Raw genomic sequence first — 18,703 nt, 5'->3', positions numbered from 1 at the left:
AGTACAATAACTGAAATGAAGAATTTACCAGAGGGTCTCAACAGTAGATTTGAAGTGGCAGAATTAAAATCAAAAAGCTTGAAGATCGATCAATCTATCTCTGTCTGAAGAACAGAAAGAAAAAAAGGTGAAGAAAAAGAATGAAGAGGCTCAGAGAAATGTGAAATACCATTAAGTACACCAGCTTTTACGTAATGGGCATACCAGAAAGAGAGGAGAGAGAAAGAAGCAGAAAAAATAATTGAAGGAACAATGGCATAGATGAAAAACATTGATATACACATCCAAGAAGCTCAACTGCTCCAGTTAGGATATAAATGCAAAGAGGAAGATCTAGACAGACGTTTCTCCAAAGAAGACATACAGATGGCCAAAAAGCACATGAAAACATGCTCAACATCACTAATTATTAGAGAAATGCAAATCAAAACTATGAGTTATCACCTCACACTGGTTAGAATGGCCATCATCAAAAAATCTACAAACAGTAAATGCTGGAGAGGGTGTGGAGAAAAGGGAACCCTTTTGCACTGTTGGTGGGAATGTAAATTGATACAGCCACTACGGAGAACAGTATGGAAGTTCCTTAAGAAATGAAAAATAGAGTTAGCATATGATCCAGCAATCCCACTACTGGGCATACATCTGGAGAAAAGCACGCACCCCAATGTTCATAGCAGCACTGTTCACAATAGCCAGGACATGGAGGCAACCTAAATGTGCATCAGCAGAGGAATGGGGGCTTCCCTGGTGGTGCAGTGGTTAAGAATCCGCCTGCCAATTCAGGGGACACAGGTTCAAGTCCCAGTCCGGGAAGATCCCACATGCCGTGGAGCAACTAAGCCCGTGCGGCACAACTACTGAGTCTGTGCTGTAGCACCCACGAGCCGCAACGACCGAGTCCACGTGCTACAACTACTGAAGCCTGCGTGCCTAGAGCCTGTGCTCCGCAACAAGAAAAGACACCACAATGAGAACCCTGCGCACTGCAATGAAGAGAGCCCCCGCTCACTGCAACTAGAGAAAGCCCGCACACAGCAACAAAGATCCAACACAGCCAAAAAAAATAAATAAATTTATTAAAAAATAAAAAGATTTATGCACTTAAAAAAAAAAAGAGGAATGGATAAAGAAGAAGTGGTACATATATACAATGGACTATTACTCAGCCATAAAGAAGAATGAAATAATGCCATTTGCAGGAACATGGATGGACCTAGAGACTGCCATACTGAGTGAAGTAAGTCAGATAAAGACAAATATCATATGATATCACTTATATGCAGAATCAGAAAAAAAAACATACAAATGAACTTCTTTACAAAACAGAAATAGAGTCACGGATGTAGAAAACAAACTTATAGTGACAAGGGGGGAAATGGTGGGGGAGTGATAATTTGGGAGATTGGGATAGCACAGGGAACTCTACTCAATACTCTGTAAGGACCTATATGGGAAAAGAATCTAAAAAAGAGTGGAGATATAGATATAGATATAGATATAGATATGTATAACTGATTCACTTTGCTGTACACCTGAAATTAACACAACATTGTAAATCAACTATACTCCAATAAAAATTAAAAAGAAAATAAATGCAAAGAGATCCACACCCTTAGTAAAGTGCATTTAAAGATTAAATCAATATAGATGGGAATTGTTGGTCTAATTCTTACAGTTATTGTCATCTTTTGCATTGGGAAAAGAGTCTTTACCTTTTTCTCCTTTGTGGCCTAGAGAATGGATCTGGTTATATAATTCCTTACGTTACACAAGGTCATTTCAGGGAAATCATAATGTAGATGAAGCTAGCAGTTATGAAATTTTAAATGTCATTATGTGCTGAAAATAAAATATTAAAATAAACTTTTTATCCAGCTTGCAGATTTTGTTACAGTCAGCCCTCCATATCTGTGTGTTCTGTATCCACAGGTTTGGCATCTGCAGATTGCACCAACCGTGGATCAAAAATATTCAGAAAAAAAAAATTCCAGAAAGTTCCCAAACTATTTACACAGCATTTACATTGTATTAGGTATTATAAGTATATGGGAGGATGTGCATAGATTATATACAAATACTACACCGTTTTATATAAGGGATTTGAGCATCTGCAGATCATGGTATCCATGAAGGGGTCCTGGAACCAATCACCCTTGGAAACTGAGGGATGACTGTATATTGAAACATGGTTGTTTATCAAATATCAGTTTGGGTAAAGAGAATAACAATTATTTTGTTATTATTTAACGTGTAGTGTTTTTTGATCTTAGGTAGCTGTAGCCATACCTAATAGACCTCCTGATGCTGTACTTACAGATACCACCTCACTTAATCAGGTAAGAATGTATTTTTGAAAAGTGATAAAGCCACCTGACTCCTGACACTTTTTGATTTATAACTCTGATACCCTGTAATTTTGTGAGTCCAAAAGTAGTGGCTGTGTTCTTCTACGTAATAAAAATAACGGCATATTTCTGTAGTTGAAATTTGTTCTTTCTGAATTTTTACTTAGCAGTTTTTTTCTCCACTAGGTATCAAAAGAAAATGTAAAATGGCTTTTCATTAGTCAATTGAAAAAGCATCATGCTTTGTTGGCAATGGATTGCTTGCCTTAAGGAGACTGCCTAGCTTAGTAGTGAAGAATTTCATTAAAGCCTTAGAGAGCAGGATAAAATAAAAGGCAAATTTCAGTTATCCTTTCTTCTATTGGAAAAGAAAACTGAGCTACATTGCTTCGAGAGAGATTATTTTATGCTAACTTTAGTGGACAGGTACAATAAAGCATCTGAGAAGGAGTAGATGATTTAATCTCATTTGTTTGGCATAAATAATATGTTTTCTGATGGAGGAGTTAAAATGCCCTGTCAGTTAACAAATTCTGTAAGCATGCAAAGATTTATCTAAGAAGCAAAAGGTGACCATAAAGTTGAGAAAAGCAACTTTGTTTTTGAGAGACCTGACGATTCTTCCCTAAGATGGCCAGAATAGTAACCATGCAAATATAGAGCAGAATATGTAAAGCTCTGAAGTTATGCTGTGAATAAGCAGGTGATGACAGCACATTATTTGTAAAATTCACTTATTTTTTGATACTAATTTTGATATACTTGATATGAGAACTTCTGCAGGATTTATGTGTGCTGGCAAATAGGAATATAATTTCATGAGCCAGAAAGAATTAAGTTTGGAACATATTAATTGTATTTTTTTATACACTATATAATTGGGTGATAGAACAATACTTTCTACCTCAGATTAGTTTTTGCCTTTAATTGTTCTTCCCATCCCTATTTCTTATCAGTTTCTTAAGAGAGCACTCATATTTATGTTTAATTAAAGCTTCATAGTGAAATTAATTTTATTAGCACACTGAAGAACAGAAGACTTCATGGTTTCATGGTTCAGAAAACCCAGAAATGCTCCATTATTATTCTTGTGTTACTGAAATAATAAAATATATCTGCTGTAGATAAGAAAAGCTGAATAGTTTCCATGGCTTGAATTTCTTTATACAGTAAGCAGAAAGATTTTCTTTTTTTCTTTTTTCAGATGAATAGAACTTTTTGTTAGCTTTTAGCAGACTTGAGTATTTTGCTGTGTGACAAAGGACAGTTTATAAGTTAACAAATCTTTTTTGTATAAATAATGGGCACCCATCATTTGACAGAGGTTCCTGACCATTTGTATCATATAGTCACTCGAGAATATGATAAAAACTACCGACTGTTTCTTCAAAAACATTTTGCATAAAACTTTGCATAAATTTCAGGGGATTTGTGGGCTGTTTTAAATTGGATCTGTGCTATAGGAGATACAAATCAAGTAGAAGAAGTGTGATCTACTGACAAGGAACTGAAAGGACACTTAGATTTAAGGCGTAGATGTCTTAATTTCCAGGGCACCTATTCTAAGCAACGAATGATTAAATACAAGGCTTTGAATTATAGACTAAGTGCTGTAGACATTCTGAGATGGGCTACTCATTAGAGAATGACATACAGAAGAGTTTGGTAGGAAAGATGGGACTTCTGAACTAAAATGGTGTATAGATCTTCTCTCTTGCCAGGGGTATAAGGCTTGCAGTATGGCCTGGAAGGGGATAAGAACTTAGTAATGATAGCAGAAAAGAGCATGATGTATGTACAAGGAGTAAGAATTAGAGCATTCACACCGGAGAGTGGTGGGAGATGATTGTGGACGAACAGACCTTTAAGGAGAAGTGGAAATGGAACAGATTATGTTGTTATAGCATAAACTTTGTGCCAGGTATTTAAATTAAATAAGTAACTTTTCAATCAGTAGGGAAACTGGCAACCATAGCTCTACCAATATCACTTCTGGAATATTTTGTTTTTCATGTCTTTAGGAAAATTTCTTCATCTTCAAACTGGTATATATTACAAGTATACTTCATGGTTTTGCATAATTAATAAAGAGAAAATTCTTCCCCAATAATCTAGAAAGACCAAAGAATAAATAGGTAACAGGTGTCAGGCTTTGTATTTGAGGAGAATGAAAACAAGTATCTTTAGTTTCCCTAGATACATATCTCCTACTACTTATTCTAACAATTAGGACCTTAGCTACCATCATTGTTTTTTTTTTTTTTTTTTTTTTTTTTTTTTTTTTAAAGGATTTTCTTTTATTTATTTATTTATTTATTTGTTTATTATTTTTGTCTGTATTGGGTCTTCGGTTCGTGCGAGGGCTTTCTCCAGTTGCGGCAAGCGGGGGCCACTCTTCATCGCGGTGCGGGGACCGCTCTTCATCGCGGTGCGCGGGCCTTTCTCTATCGCGGCCCCTCCCGTTGCGGGGCACAGGCTCCAGACGCGCAGGCTCAGCAATTGTGGCTCACGGGCCCAGTTGCTCCGTGGCATGTGGGATCTTCCCAGACCAGGGCTCGAACCCGTGTCCCCTGCATTAGCAGGCAGATTCTCAACCACTGCGCCACCAGGGAAGCCCCCATCATTGTTAAATAAAGTTAATCTTTGGAATATTGGTTATACTATCCATTAAAATATAATTCTTTATTATATTACCATGTGTATTGTAAGTACTTTTAAAATTTTGTTTTGAAACAATGATTTATCATTTTGCATGACTCTGGGTCGCCTGGGTGGTCCTTGTGCTACAAACGGTGTTGGCTGTCACTCATGTGGCTGTTCTCAGACGGCGGCTGGGTGGGGCAGGAAAGTCCCGGATGGCTCTTTCACAAGTGCAGGGTCTTAGTGCTCCCTGTTGGCTGGCGTGCCTCTAATCTCCACCTGGCTTCTTCTCCGGGTGGTGTCTCATCTTCCAGGGCCTTTCTCTGTGGCCCTCAAGGGGATTTCTATTTCAATTTCTGGAGCTGCTTCCTGTGTAGCTTCCTCCCTTTCAGTACGTCTGCATTCCAGCTGCCCATTCTCCCAGAACTCTGATCTTTATCTCTTTAACTCTTTGAGACTGTTTTGCTATGTTTCGGTTTCCCTTTTTGCACTGCAGTCTAGAAAGTGCTGTCAGGCAGAGCACTGTGGCCATTGTAGAGTGCATCTTGTTTGTTTCTTTTCTGTCAAGAATCATAATCCTGTCCTGCCTACTGTCCAATGTCTAAGAACGGTATCTCCCTCACCCACTTAAAAAAATTTTTTTTTTCCTAATTGTTTACAGTGGAAGAGTAAGTTCATTCCACTTATTCCATCTAGGCCGGAAGTGGAAGTCCTCTACCTTTTTATATGCCCATAGTGCCCAATTTTCTCATTTATTACTATTTGTTTTCTCAGTTTTTATTGCTGTGCTTTGTTTCCTACTTGTTTCTAACAATTAAAGAGCCTATTTTATTTTCTTGTTTCTCTTTCCCTTACAGTTCCCATTTTGGGGAATGCATTAATTTTACTTTTTCAGAACAATTTAACATTTATATATTATTCTTCCCTCTTCCCCACCTTTGTTTTAGTCTTAGATTTGCAATTGAATATATATCAATCCTTTTGCCAAAGGTTCTCCCATATCTCCTGGTTGGATAAAGCTCCTCCTGTGGTAGGTTTCCCAAGAAGGCCTCGTGTATAGTATTCCTTTGGTTCCTATGTATTTATTTATTACATAAATTTATTTATTTATTTTTGGCTGCATTGGGTTGTCGTCGCTGCACGTGGGCTTTCTCTAGTTGCAGCAATCGGGGGCTACTCTTCGTTGTGGTGCGCGGGCTTCTCGTTGTGGTGGTTTCTCTTTGTTTCGGAGCATGGGCTCTAGTCGTGCGGGCTTCAGTAGTTGTGGCACGTGGGCTCAGTAGTTGTGGCTCATGGGCTCTAGAGCACAGGCTCAGTAGTTGTGGCGCATGGGCTTAGTTGCTCTGCGGCATGTGGGATCTTCCTGGACCAGGGCTTGAACCCATGTCCCCTGCACTGGCAGGCGGATTCTTAACCACTGCGCCACCAGGGAAGTCCGGTTCCTATGTATTTAAAACTATTTTTCTATACCCTGGATACTCAAAGGACAGCTTGGCTGGATATGAAATCCTGAGTTTCTTAAAATGGTGTTCCATTGTTGCCTGGCTTTCTATATTGCTGTTTAGAAGTCTGATGCCAGTCATTATCTTCCTTTAAGTTACTTGATCTTTATCCTCAAGGGCTTTAGGATTTTTTTTTCCTTCATCTTTAAAAATCTAATAGTTTTACTAGTATAAGTCTCAGTGTTGCTCATTCCAGGTCAGTTTTCCCATGTACCTGGTGGGCCTTTTTAATATGTGTGTTCAGATCTTTTATTTTCAAAAAGTTTTCTAGGGTTATAATTTTAAATATTAGTTCTTATTCATTGTTTTATTTTTATTTCTTCAGGTACTCTTTATGTACATTGGATCTTTTTCTATCTTTCTTCCAACCATTTTCTGTCCTTTTTTAGTTCTTTATTAATCTCATTTCCATTCTCTTGGTTTTTTTCTTCTTTTTCTTCTATGCCCCTTATTAAAATTTTGTTTGAATATGTTCTCCTTTGGGAACATTATAATTTAGTCTTCAATTTCTGGTATGATTTTGATTTTTCTTTTATTTCTTTCCCAAGTTTAATCATCTCTTACTTCATTTCTTCATGTTTGTTGTCCATTTATATTTTTGGTTTTTGAATTTCAGATTCAAGATGTTTATTTCCTATCCCCAAATGCTTGAGTATTGTGTTATCGTTTTCTTCTTGCTAGTTGTTTTGTTTGGGAAAATTTTATTTATTATAATGTTTCGGTTCTTATTTTCTTTTTTAGTCTTATTGTAGCTTTGTACAGGTGAAGATTACTTACCTATATGCATTTTGTAGGTAAAGTTAGTAGTTTGGGACAGTTTACAAGTTTCTTTCTTAAAGAAATTCAAGATTGTCATCTGTCAGTATAGCAAAATGCCTTTTCTTTAATGGATGGCTTTTTGGAGTAGGGCATAGTGGGGAAGTGTTTTATTAAATTTTTTTTTAGTTCTCTTTATCCTGCAGGATCATAAATTTCCCCTCTTGCTTCTCTTTCTTCACCATTCGTCTTCGAAGGAGACATCTTTGTTTTATCCTCTTCTTCCTCAGAAGTATTGCCTTTCTAGGACTGCCGTTTGGAGGCCCATGCACTTTTAATTCTTTTCTCAGTAGTCAGTATTCTAATCTTCCAGGATTCTTCTCAGTATTTTTGTCCTCGAGGTAGACTGTCTGTGTCTCGAAGTGATTTTTCTTTGTTTCCTTTTTTCTCTTCCATGAGCTTCTGCTATACTCCCCCTCCCCACCCCTACCACTCTCTCTAGTAGTTTTGAGAGGGTGCTCAGAAGACAGTGCTGCTGGATATAGGTGTTTTTTTTCTACTTATAGGAATTTGAAGTTTGTGGTTTTTCTCTTCTAGTTACACTGTAGGCCTGGGATCTGTGTAGTTTTACTTGTTTTTCTTGTCGATCTGTTTGCTTTTTTAGGGGATGTGAGGATTTGGGAAGAACTAATTCCTGACCCTTTTTATTTAGCATTTAGTTTAACTTAATGGTACACTTAAAAAAAAAAATTACTTATTTATTTGGCTGCATTGGGTCTTAGTTGTGGCACACAGGGTCTTCGTTGCGGCATGCGGACTCTTTCACTGAGGCACGTGGGCCCTCTAGTTCTGGTGCGCAGGCTCCAGGGTGTGTGGGATCAGTAGTTACGGCACGTGGGCTCTCTAGTTGTGGTGCGTGGGCTCTAGAGGGTGTGCGCTCAGTAGTTGTGGTGCAAGGGCCTAGTTGCCCCTTGGCATGTGGGGTATTAGTTCCCTGACCAGGGATCAAACCCATGTCCCCTGCACTGGAAGGTGGATTCTTAACCACTGGATGACTAGGGAAGTCCCTAATGGTACACTTTAAATAAATAAAACTAGGAACTAATTTACTCATATATGGAAGATCCTCCCACTTACATTTAATACTCAAGTAAGACAATATAGAGCTATTTTTCTTAGTTTGTATGTGTGAATTTTAGTGATTTTTACATCTAGGCAGAAATGAAACAACAAAACACGAAGCTTTTTGCCCTTCTTCTGAAATACGAAAGTCCTTCAAGATATTCAGAAAATAAACCTTGATAGTGTCCTTTATTGTTTAGAGAATGGTTATTTTGCATTATGATTGAATTTAGTTAAACATCTGATCAGTTGACTTTAGTCACTTCTCATCATAGATCTTTTATGTCTTTGCTAATTCTGCCTTCTGTTGGAAGTAATGCTGTCATTGAAATAATATGAAAATTTTCATATTCCTTTAATATGATTTCTCTAAAAGAGTTGTTTCTTTTCATTTATAGGAATGATATCTGTGGGGTAAGAACACTGGCACTAATCTTAAAAACTTGATTGTCTTATACCGTTGCTGAAATCTTTTAAAATAATCATAATAGTTCACATTTATTGAGGTATTAATACTTATCAAGGATAATGCTCTGTAAGAGTTTGATTAGCCTCTCAGTTTTTTAAACGAGAAGATTGAGGCTTAGGGTGATAAAGAAAATTGCCCACTAATGGCAGAGCTGGATTTGAACCTAGGTCTGTCTGGTGCCAAAGCCCATGATCTATTATGTGTTTGACACCTTCCTCTTTGGGCCCTGAAATTCGTCATTCTTTAACCATTTGTATGCAACATGATGATGTATATTTGCCTAGTGTTTTATTTTTTTTTAAAGTGCTTTCTAAAATTTATCATTTAATCCTCTACCATCTTATACAGAATCTTAAGTCACATCTTTTTGATAATTGTTGATTTGATTTAATTATTTTTAGAAGCCATATAAAGGGAAAGAATACTGAGTCATTAAAAAAGTGAATAATTTAGAAAACTATCATATAGAATGATGGGAAAGAGAAAGAGCTTATTAAAATTGTACAAAACATATTAAAAAGTAAACAACATTTTCCTATGAGTTATAGGAGATGTTATTTAATATAAATAAAATTTGTTAAAAAAATAATCAATAATTAAAAACAACAAAAACTCATTAAGAAAGTCAGGTATGCTGACTTGGCTAGTCTCTACACAACATTTTAATAGTCTTGGAAAGCTTAACCTAGCAATTGATAAGAAAGAGATGTCTAGAGGCAGACCCAAAGTTAATACACAGATACATTAAATACTTACTGTTAGCTCTTTTGTGAATTTCTTCCCTTCAGTACTGAAAAGTACTCTCTCAATTGACCAATGCACAATTTAAATGCTGGGAAGTATGGTGACTTTTTTCCTATTGTTATCTATATCTTTCTGCTAATTCTGCCTTATCTAAGTACAGAAGTGATGTGAGGATCTGGAGTAAGCAGGAATATAATCTTAATGGCAAGTTATTAGTCTTTTTTTTGCAGGATGAGCTGATCTCAGGATTTAGTGTACCCAGTAGAATGAAAGTTTGTGAGAAGTGTGTGATGTTTATATGTCCAGTATTAGGTTACAGGCTTCAATTTAAAACACCCCATTAAGAAAGTTGGCATAAATTTTGCTTGGTTAGAAGAGGCTATAAACATTTACACCTTATCTTCATTGTGTTTTTTTTAAAAAATGTTTATTTTATTTTTAAATAATTAATTAATTAATTAATTTTTGGCTGCATTGGGTCTTTGTTGCTGTGCGCGGGCTTTCTCTAGTTGCGGCGAGCGGGGGCTACTGTTCGTTGTGGTGCACAGACTTCTCATTGTGGTGGCTTCCCTTTGTTGAGGAGCGTGGGCTCTAGGGCATGTGGCCTTCAGTAGTTGGGGTGCTTGGGCTTCAGTAGTTGTGGCTCGCGGGCTCTAGAGCTCAAGCTCAGTAGTTGTGGCGCACGGGCTTAGTTGCTCCACGGCATGTGAGATCTTCCCGGACCAAGGATCAAACCCGTGTCCCCTGCATTGGCAGGCGGATTCTTAACCAGTGCGCCACTAGGGAAGCCCTTCATTGTGTTTTAACGAGAGTAGATTGATGGATTCCTTTTTGTGAATTTCTCCTTAGGCAGTGGTAACCAGTGTTGTTCCCAGATGTAGTTCTTGGTTCCCCTTCCTATTATTTGACAGTCCTCACGCCTTATGATCTCAGTGGCAGGTGTTACAAAAAGCATTTGATTTACACTTAATCTTTTTTTGTTAGAAATAGTTATTTTTTAATCAAAGCTACTATGAGGTACATTATAATGCATTTCTTATGCAATAATCAGCCATATTTCCTGTTTTTATTTTAATGTATTCTAAGAAGGCACTGGGTGCTAGTTTCTTTTATAATTCTTTCTCCACAGGCTGCTTTGTACCGCCTCAGTGGAGACTGGAATCCCTTACACATTGATCCTGACTTTGCTAACTTAGCAGGTGAGTTGCTAATAATGTGAGCCAATGAAAATATTAGCTCAGTTATCTAAATAATACTTAAAGCCGTCGCTACTTATGACTGGAAGTTTGAGTAACATTTTAAAAATAGCCCTCTCCTAATATGTTTATGCAAAAGACATGGAAAGGTGGGAAGTAGTGTTCAGAAAATGGTGTACGTGAAATTCAGATTATGGTGGAAGGTAGCTCCTGCTAGTGCAAGGTGTAGGATAGGACCATGGGGATGGGTGTCTGAGTTATCATGAAGGTCAAGGCCATTGGAGGGGAGAGCAAAGAACTGAAAGGTTGAAGAAGGATCATCTACATACATGGATATTGAAATCACTGTGGATGATTTCATGGTTACAACCAAAGCGAAACAAAATAATTATTTGTGTCCCCAGAGCTCTGACATTCCTCCCTTTTTTTTTTCTTTTTTTGTTTATTTCATAATTTTTTTCCCAGGAAGTATTATTTATAAAATATTTTCCATGTTTCTTAACACATTATTGACTGGAGATGTATTAACGCCATAGGCGTTAGTTTCTGCAAAAATCCCCCTGGTCAATAATGTGTTAAAATAGGTGGTATGAGTCAGGCTAATGCAGTTTAAAAATGTATTTTTGAAGTCCTGAATGAACTGTTCTTGGTTTTTAAACATGAAATGTGCCTTTATCTAACTAAATTCTCTCTCTCATTTTTAGGTTTTGACAAGCCCATATTACATGGATTATGTACATTTGGATTTTCTGCCAGGCATGTTTTACAGCAGTTTGCAGATAATGATGTGTCAAGATTCAAAGCAATTAAGGTATGTGTAAATTATTAATAATTTAACTACTTGTTCCTTTTTAGTTTTAGAGGAATCTTAGTGACTTCACTTAAAAATAGGTACTATACCGAAGTTATTATTTTTATTATTTCATTGACTTGGCAATCCGCAAGTTTTCTTTTTGTAGCTCTAAATGCCTCTATTACACTTGCATCATGAAGGATATTATATACAGTTATACTTTTAACAGATTGATTTGATTGTTTTGTAAATTAATTAGGAGCATACATATATCAGCATATATGCCTTAACAAACTCAAGATTTACCTTTAAAAATTTATTTATTCATGTTTTACTGTTTTATAATTTGCCTTAATTCAATTGAAAATGTTAAGTGGCTGCATTTGAACTCTAATAAACATGCACCTATATCAGTATGTTGGTTGCATATTGATTTTAGTTTTGCACTTTTTTTTTTGTGGTCACTGTAAATTTATTTATTTTTTGGTTGTATTGAGTCTTCCTTGCTGCGCTCAGGCTTTCTCTAGTTGTGGCGAGTTGGGGCTACTCTTCATTGTGGTGTGCGGGCTTCTCATTGCGGTGGCTTCTCTTGCTGCGGAGCACAGGCTCTAGGTGTGCGTGCTTCAGTAGTTATAGCACGAGGGCTCGGTAGTTGTGGCTCGTGGGCTCTAGAGCACAGGCTCAGTAGTTGTGGCACACGGGCTTAGTTGCTCCGCAGCATGTGAGATCTTCCTGGACCAGGGCTCGAACCCGTGTCCCCTGCATTGGCAGGCGGATTCTTAACCACTGCACCACCAGGGAAGCCCTAGTTTTGCACTTTTAAGTTAGCTTCAAGTTTTCATCCATTATAAATTGCAAAGAAAACTGACTCTGCACAGTTTTGCATAAATCGAAAGACATACACTTAAAACAAAACAAAACAAAACTTTAAGGCAGTGTCAAATAGCTCCAAAAGCTCTTATCAGTTTGTACTCCATGCAGCAGTGGAAATTTATTTTCTGATGTCTTCCCTTTGATAACACTGATTATTCTCATTATTATAACTATTTTATAGTTATTATTATAATGATTTTAAAAACCAGCGAATAATATATACACAGAGCAAATAAAATACTATAGAAAATTAAGAAATAAAAAATGTAATTATTCTGTCCTATACAACAACCCCAGGTCTTATTCCTCAGACTTAATTAGTGCTACTTTTTTTTTTTAAATTAATTAATTAATTAATTAATTTATTTATGGCTGTGTTGGGTCTTCGTTTCTGTGCGAGGGCTTTCTCCAGTTACGGCAAGTGGGGGCCACTCCTCATCGCGGTGCGCGGGCCTCTCACTGTCGCGGCCTCTCCCGCTGCGGAGCACAGGCTCCAGACGCACAGGCTCAGCAGTTGTGGCTCACAGGCCCAGTTGCTCCACGGCATGTGGGATCCTCCCAGACCAAGGCTCGAACCCGTGTACCCTGCATTAGCAGGCAGACTCTCAACCACTGCGCCACCAGGGAAGCCCCTAGTGCTACTTTTTTTTTTTTTTTTTTTTAAATTTATTTATTTATTTATTTATTATTTATTTTTGGCTGTGTTGGGTCTTCGCTTCTGTGCGAGAGCTCTCTCCAGTCGTGGCAAGCGGGGGTCACTCTTCATCACGGTGCGCGGGCCTCTCACTGTCGCGGCCTCTCCCGTTGCGGAGCACAGGCTCCAGACGCACAGGCTCAGCAGCTGTGGCACACGGGCTCAGTTGCTCCGTGGCATGTGGGATCCTCCCAGACCAGGGCTCGAACCCGTGTCCCCTGCATTGGCAGGCGGACTCCCAACCACTGTGCCACCAGGGAAGCCCCCTAGTGCTACTTTTAACTGCTTCTCTTAAGTTGTTCTGGTGGTTACCTATATAACTCTACTTAATATGATTATTCTTCTGTGTTTTGATTTGTCAAGATTAAACTATTTATTGATTCTATATTTTGAAAGACAAAGAATTAACTTTTACTAACTATATCTCTACTAATTTTATCATACTACTATTTTTATGAATTTAAGTATAGTCCAGTCTCTGTTTCTTCCTTTTATGCTCTCCAACCTTCCCCCCAAATACCACCCCCCAGCAAAGTGGAAAAGCTTCATATTAAAACATTCTTAACCCTAAAACACATTTTTTTGAAAGGTTCGTTTTGCAAAACCAGTATATCCAGGACAAACTCTACAAACTGAGATGTGGAAGGAAGGAAATAGAATCCATTTCCAAACCAAGGTATGGATAATGTAGTTAGAGGTACATTGTTTCGTTACCCTCTTCACTGTATCCTATAATTATGTTCCATCCTAGCATTGTTTTGGTTAATATTATGGATATGAGATAAAACTTAGAAAGTTTTTTTTAAAAAATCAGTCGTAACTTTTAATCGAAAATAAGATGCCTCCATACCTTGTTTTTTATTTTCTGTTTTTTTTTTTTTTTTTTTACAGTCCAGGTCTTTTATTTTCTTTACCCCCATCATGCCATGAATTCATAGGGAATGGGCTCCAGCAGTTCAGGCTTCTTTCCATTGGTTCTCACGAAGTGTGCTTCCCTGGGGGAGCAGGCTGGCGCTTCAGCTGAACCCAAGTACCTTTCTCTTTGGCTTCCTTCTTTTTCTGATCATTTTCCTTCACTCGTTTCAGGAAGCTATCTCAGCTCTTAGAGTGCGTAACATGCTCAATACGCACATTAATTCTCTTGGCAAGAATCTTGCCCTTAGCTTGTATGTTTACAATGATGCCAACAGCATGCTGGGTAACATTGTAGACTCTCCCAGTTTTGCCATGGCAACATTTGTGGGGCATTCCTTTTTGAACAGTGCCCGTTCCCTTGATATCTACAATATCACCTTTCTTGTAGATTTGCATGTGTGTGGCCAAAGGAGCAGCTCCATGTTTTCTAAAAGGCCTAGAGAACATGTAGCGGGTGCCCCTCCTCTTTCTCTTTGTGTTGGTCATTTTGGCGAATTACTGGAAGATGGAGGTTCTGGCCGAAAAGAAGCTATTTTCTGTTTTTTATTCTCAGCTAAATTGGTGCCTGTCTACATAACATTTCTGAAAACCCAACCAACCATATCTTTTTGGCTCAACCCATCATTCAAGTTGTTGTCAGAATATAATCTTCAGAAAATTAAAGGCATGACTCTCAGACAGATATAAAATGAAAATGTGACACAAATTAACATCTTATGTCACAGAGTCTGGGCTTAATTAATAGTAAGTAACAAGACAGAGTATATCTCCCTATAGAGTTAAGTAATTTTGGGGTGAGGCTGTTAGCAGTGCTCCAGTAAAATACTAAAAGGACATGCAATCAGCCTTTTATAAGTTTTTTACAGATTATTTTTGTTAATACAGTTGACCAGGGTGACACTTTTTGGCCTGATCATTTGTACTACATTGATGGTTTGTGTCGAGCAGTTTAAATACCACCACCAACAATAATAACAGCTTAAAGTTGTCGAGTACCTATAAGCAGGCTATCCCATTATTTCTACTATGCGTAACAGCTCTACATTTAATTTAGGAAAATCTAGGTTCAGGTCTCCTAAATAACTTGCTCATGGTCACATAGAAAGTGGTGGAGCTGGGATAGACACCCAGGTCTGCCTGGCTCAAGGCTTACTTCCTAGGCCCTAACTTTTTTTTTTTTTTTTTTTACTGTATCATGATTTCTTTCATAAATATAAATAACTTTGCAGAACTCTTCTTTGTATGGCTGCCTTCTCCTTATTACTTCCTGCTGCTTGCAGTATCATTTTCCTGCTTCATGTATGCACACTATTTCACTTTGCAAATTTCTTTTGTCTTTTCGGCTTCAGAGGAAGCTCTACCTTGTCCTCAGAGGCAGTCCCTTACTACTCCCCTTTCCCTCATCCATACAAAAACACATACTGGCTTTCTCTGAAATCCTCCTACAATTAATGTTGGTGCCACATATTCTGGGACCCTCTTATTTTCTAATTATTTCACCTACGTTTATTTTATTTATTTATTTATTTTTAACATCTTTATTGGAGTATAATTGCTTTACAATAGTGTGTTAGTTTCTGCTGTATAACAAAGTGAATCAGCTATACATAAATATATATCCCCATATACCCTCCCTCTTGCGTCTCCCTCCCACCCTCCCTATCCCACCCCTCTAGGTGGACACAAAGCACCAAGCTGATCTCCCTGTGCTATGTGGCTGCTTCCCACTAGCTATCTATTTTACATTTGGTAGTGTATATGTGTCCATGCCACTCTCTCACTTCATCCCAGCTTACCCTTCCCTCTCCCCGTGTCCTCAAGTCCATTCTCTACATCTGCATCTTTATCCCTGTCCTGCCCCTACATTCTTCAGAACCTTTTTTTTTTTTTTTAGATTCCATATATATGTGTCAGCATACAGTATTTGTTTTTCTCTGACATACTTCACTCTGTATGACAATCTCTAGGTCCATCCACCTCACTACAAATAACTCAATTTCATTTCTTTTTATGGCTGAGTAATATTCCATTGTATATATGTGGTATATCTTCTTTATCCATTCATCTGTCAATGGACACTTAGGTTGCTTCCATGTCCTGGCTATTGTAAATAGTGCTGCAGTGAACATTGTGGTACATGACTCTTTTTGAATTATGGTTTTCTCAGGATATATGCCCAGTAGTGGGATCACTGGGTCGTATGGTAGTTCTATTTTTAGTTTTTTAAGGAACCTCCATACTGTTCTCCATAGTGGCTGTATCAATTTACATTCCCACCAACAGGGCAAGAGGGTTCCCTTTTCTCCACACCCTCTCCAGCATTTATTGTTTGTAGATTTTTTGATGATAGCCATTCTGACCAGTGTGAGGGGATACCTCATTGTAGTTTTGATTAGCATTTCTCTAATGATTAGTGATGTTGAGTATCCTTTCATGTGCTTGTTGGCAATCTGTATATATTATTTAGAGAAATGTCTATTTAGGTCTTCTGCCCATTTTTGGATTGGGTTGTTTGTTTTTTTGATGTTGAGCTGCAGGAGCTGCCTGTATATTTTGGAGATTAATCCTTTGTCAGTTGCTTCGTTTGCAAATATTTTCTCCCATTCTGAGGTTTGTCTTTTCGTCTTGTTTATGGTTTCCTTTGCTGTGCAAAAGCTTTTAAGTTTCATTAGGTCCCATTTGTTTATTTCTGTTTTTATTTCCATTACTCTAGGAGGTGGGTCAAAAAGGATCTTGCTGTGATGTATGTCATAGAGTGGTCTGCCTATGTTTGCCTCTAAGAGTTGTATAGTGTCTGACCTTACATTTAGGTCTTTAATCCATTTTGAGTTTCTTTTTGTGTATGGTGTTAGGGAGTGTTCTAATTTCCTTCTTTTACATGTAGCTGTCCAGTTTTCCCAGCACCACTTATTGAAGAGGCTGTCTTTTCTCCATTGTATATTCTTGCCTCCTTTATCAAAGATAAGGTGACCATATGTGTGTGGGTTTGTCTCTGGGCTTTCTATCCTGTTCCATTGATCTATATTTCTCTTTTTGTGCCAGTACCATACTGTCTTGATTACTGTAGCTTTGTAGTATAGTCTGAAGTCAGGGAGCCTTATTCCTCCAGCTCAGTTTTTCTTTCTCAAGATTGCCTTGGCTATTCAGGGTCTTTTGTGTTTCCATATAAATTGTGAAATTTTTTGTTCTAGTTCTGTGAAAAATGCCATTGGCAGTTTGATAGGGATTGCACTGAATCTGTAGATTGCTTTGGGTAGTAGAGTCATTTTCCCAGTATTGATTCTTCCAATCCAAGAACATGTTATATCTCTCCATCTGTTTGTATTATCTTTAATTTCTTTCATCAGTATACTGTAGTTTTCTGCATGCAGGTCTTGTGTCTCCTGAGGTAGGTTTATTCCTAGGTATTTTATTCTTTTTGTTGCAATGGTAGATGGGAGTGTTTCCTTAATTTCTCTTTCAGATTTTTCATCATTAGTGTATAGGAATGCAAGAGATTTCTGTGCGTTAATTTTATATCCTGCTACTTTACCAAATTCATTGATTAGCTCTAGTAGTTTTCTGGTAGCATCTTTGGGATTCTCTGTGTATAGTATCATGTCATCTGCAAACAGTGACAGTTTTACTTCTTCTTTTCCGATTTGGATTCCTTTTATTTCTTTTTCTTCTCTGATTGCTGTGGCTGAAACTTGCAAAACTATGTTGGAAAATAGTGGTGAGAGAAGGCAACCTTGTCTTGTTCCTGATCTTAGTGGAAATGGTTTCAGTTTTCCACCATTGAGAATGATGTTGGCTGTGGGTTTGTGATATATGGCCTTTATTATGTTGAGGTAAGTTCCCTCTATGCCTAGTTTCTGGAGAGCTTTTTTCATAAATGGGTGTTGAATTTTGTCACAAGCTTTTTCTGCATCTATTTAGATGATCATATGGTTTTTCTCCTTCAATTTGTTAATATGGTTTATCACATTGATTGATTTGCGTATATTGAAGAATCCTTGCATTACTGGGATAAACCCCACTTGATCGTGGTGTATTATCCTTTTAATGTGCTGTTGGATTCTGTTTGCCACTATTTTGTTGAGGATTTTTGCATCTGTGTTCATCAGTGATATTGGTCTGTTGTTTTCTTTGTGACATCTTTGTCTGGTTTTGGTATCAGGGTGATGGTGGCCTCATAGAATGAGTTTGGGAGTGTTCCTACCTCTGCTATATTTTGGAAGAGTTTGAGAAGGATAGGTATTAGCTCTTCTCTAAATGTTTGATAGAATTCGCCTGTGAATCCATCTGGTCCTGGACTTTTGTTTGTTGGAAGATTTTTAGTCACAGTTTCAATTTCAGTGCTTGTGATTGGTCTGTTTATGTTTTCTATTCCTTCATGGTTCAGTCTCAGGAGGTTGTGCTTTTCTAAGAATTTGTCCCTTTCTTCCAGGTTGTCCATTTTATTGGCATAGAATTGCTTGTACTAATTTCTCATGATCCTTTGTATTTCTGCAGTGTCAGTTGTTACGTCTCCTTTTTCATTTCTAATTCTATTGATTTGAGTCTTCTCCCTTTTTTTCTTGATGAGTGTGGCTAGTGGTTTATCAATTTTGTTTATCTTCTCAAAGAACCAGCTTTTAGTTTTATTGATCTTTGCTATCATTTACTTCAT

At 37.6% G+C, this 18,703-nt stretch overlaps 1 protein-coding gene and 1 pseudogene across 1 annotated transcript in view; one reads left to right on the top strand and one right to left on the bottom strand.

Moving 5' to 3' along the window:
- Positions 1-18,703, top strand: part of LOC103014256 (peroxisomal multifunctional enzyme type 2-like) — a 77,022-nt gene that overhangs the window by 37,463 nt on the left and 20,856 nt on the right. The window contains exons 16-19 of the mRNA XM_057540385.1: positions 2,274-2,339; positions 10,711-10,780; positions 11,482-11,588; positions 13,727-13,813. Of these exons, the coding sequence (XP_057396368.1) occupies positions 2,274-2,339; positions 10,711-10,780; positions 11,482-11,588; positions 13,727-13,813 (330 nt within the window). The remainder of the gene's footprint in view (positions 1-2,273; positions 2,340-10,710; positions 10,781-11,481; positions 11,589-13,726; positions 13,814-18,703) is intronic.
- Positions 14,057-14,541, bottom strand: LOC130707101 (60S ribosomal protein L21-like; annotated as a pseudogene).

The sequence above is a fragment of the Balaenoptera acutorostrata genome, chromosome 2, assembly GCF_949987535.1.
Source record: "Balaenoptera acutorostrata chromosome 2, mBalAcu1.1, whole genome shotgun sequence".
Classification (NCBI taxonomy): Eukaryota; Metazoa; Chordata; class Mammalia; order Artiodactyla; family Balaenopteridae; genus Balaenoptera; species Balaenoptera acutorostrata.
Note: the sequence above shows the minus strand (reverse complement) of the source record. Positions and strands in the feature narration are given on the sequence as shown.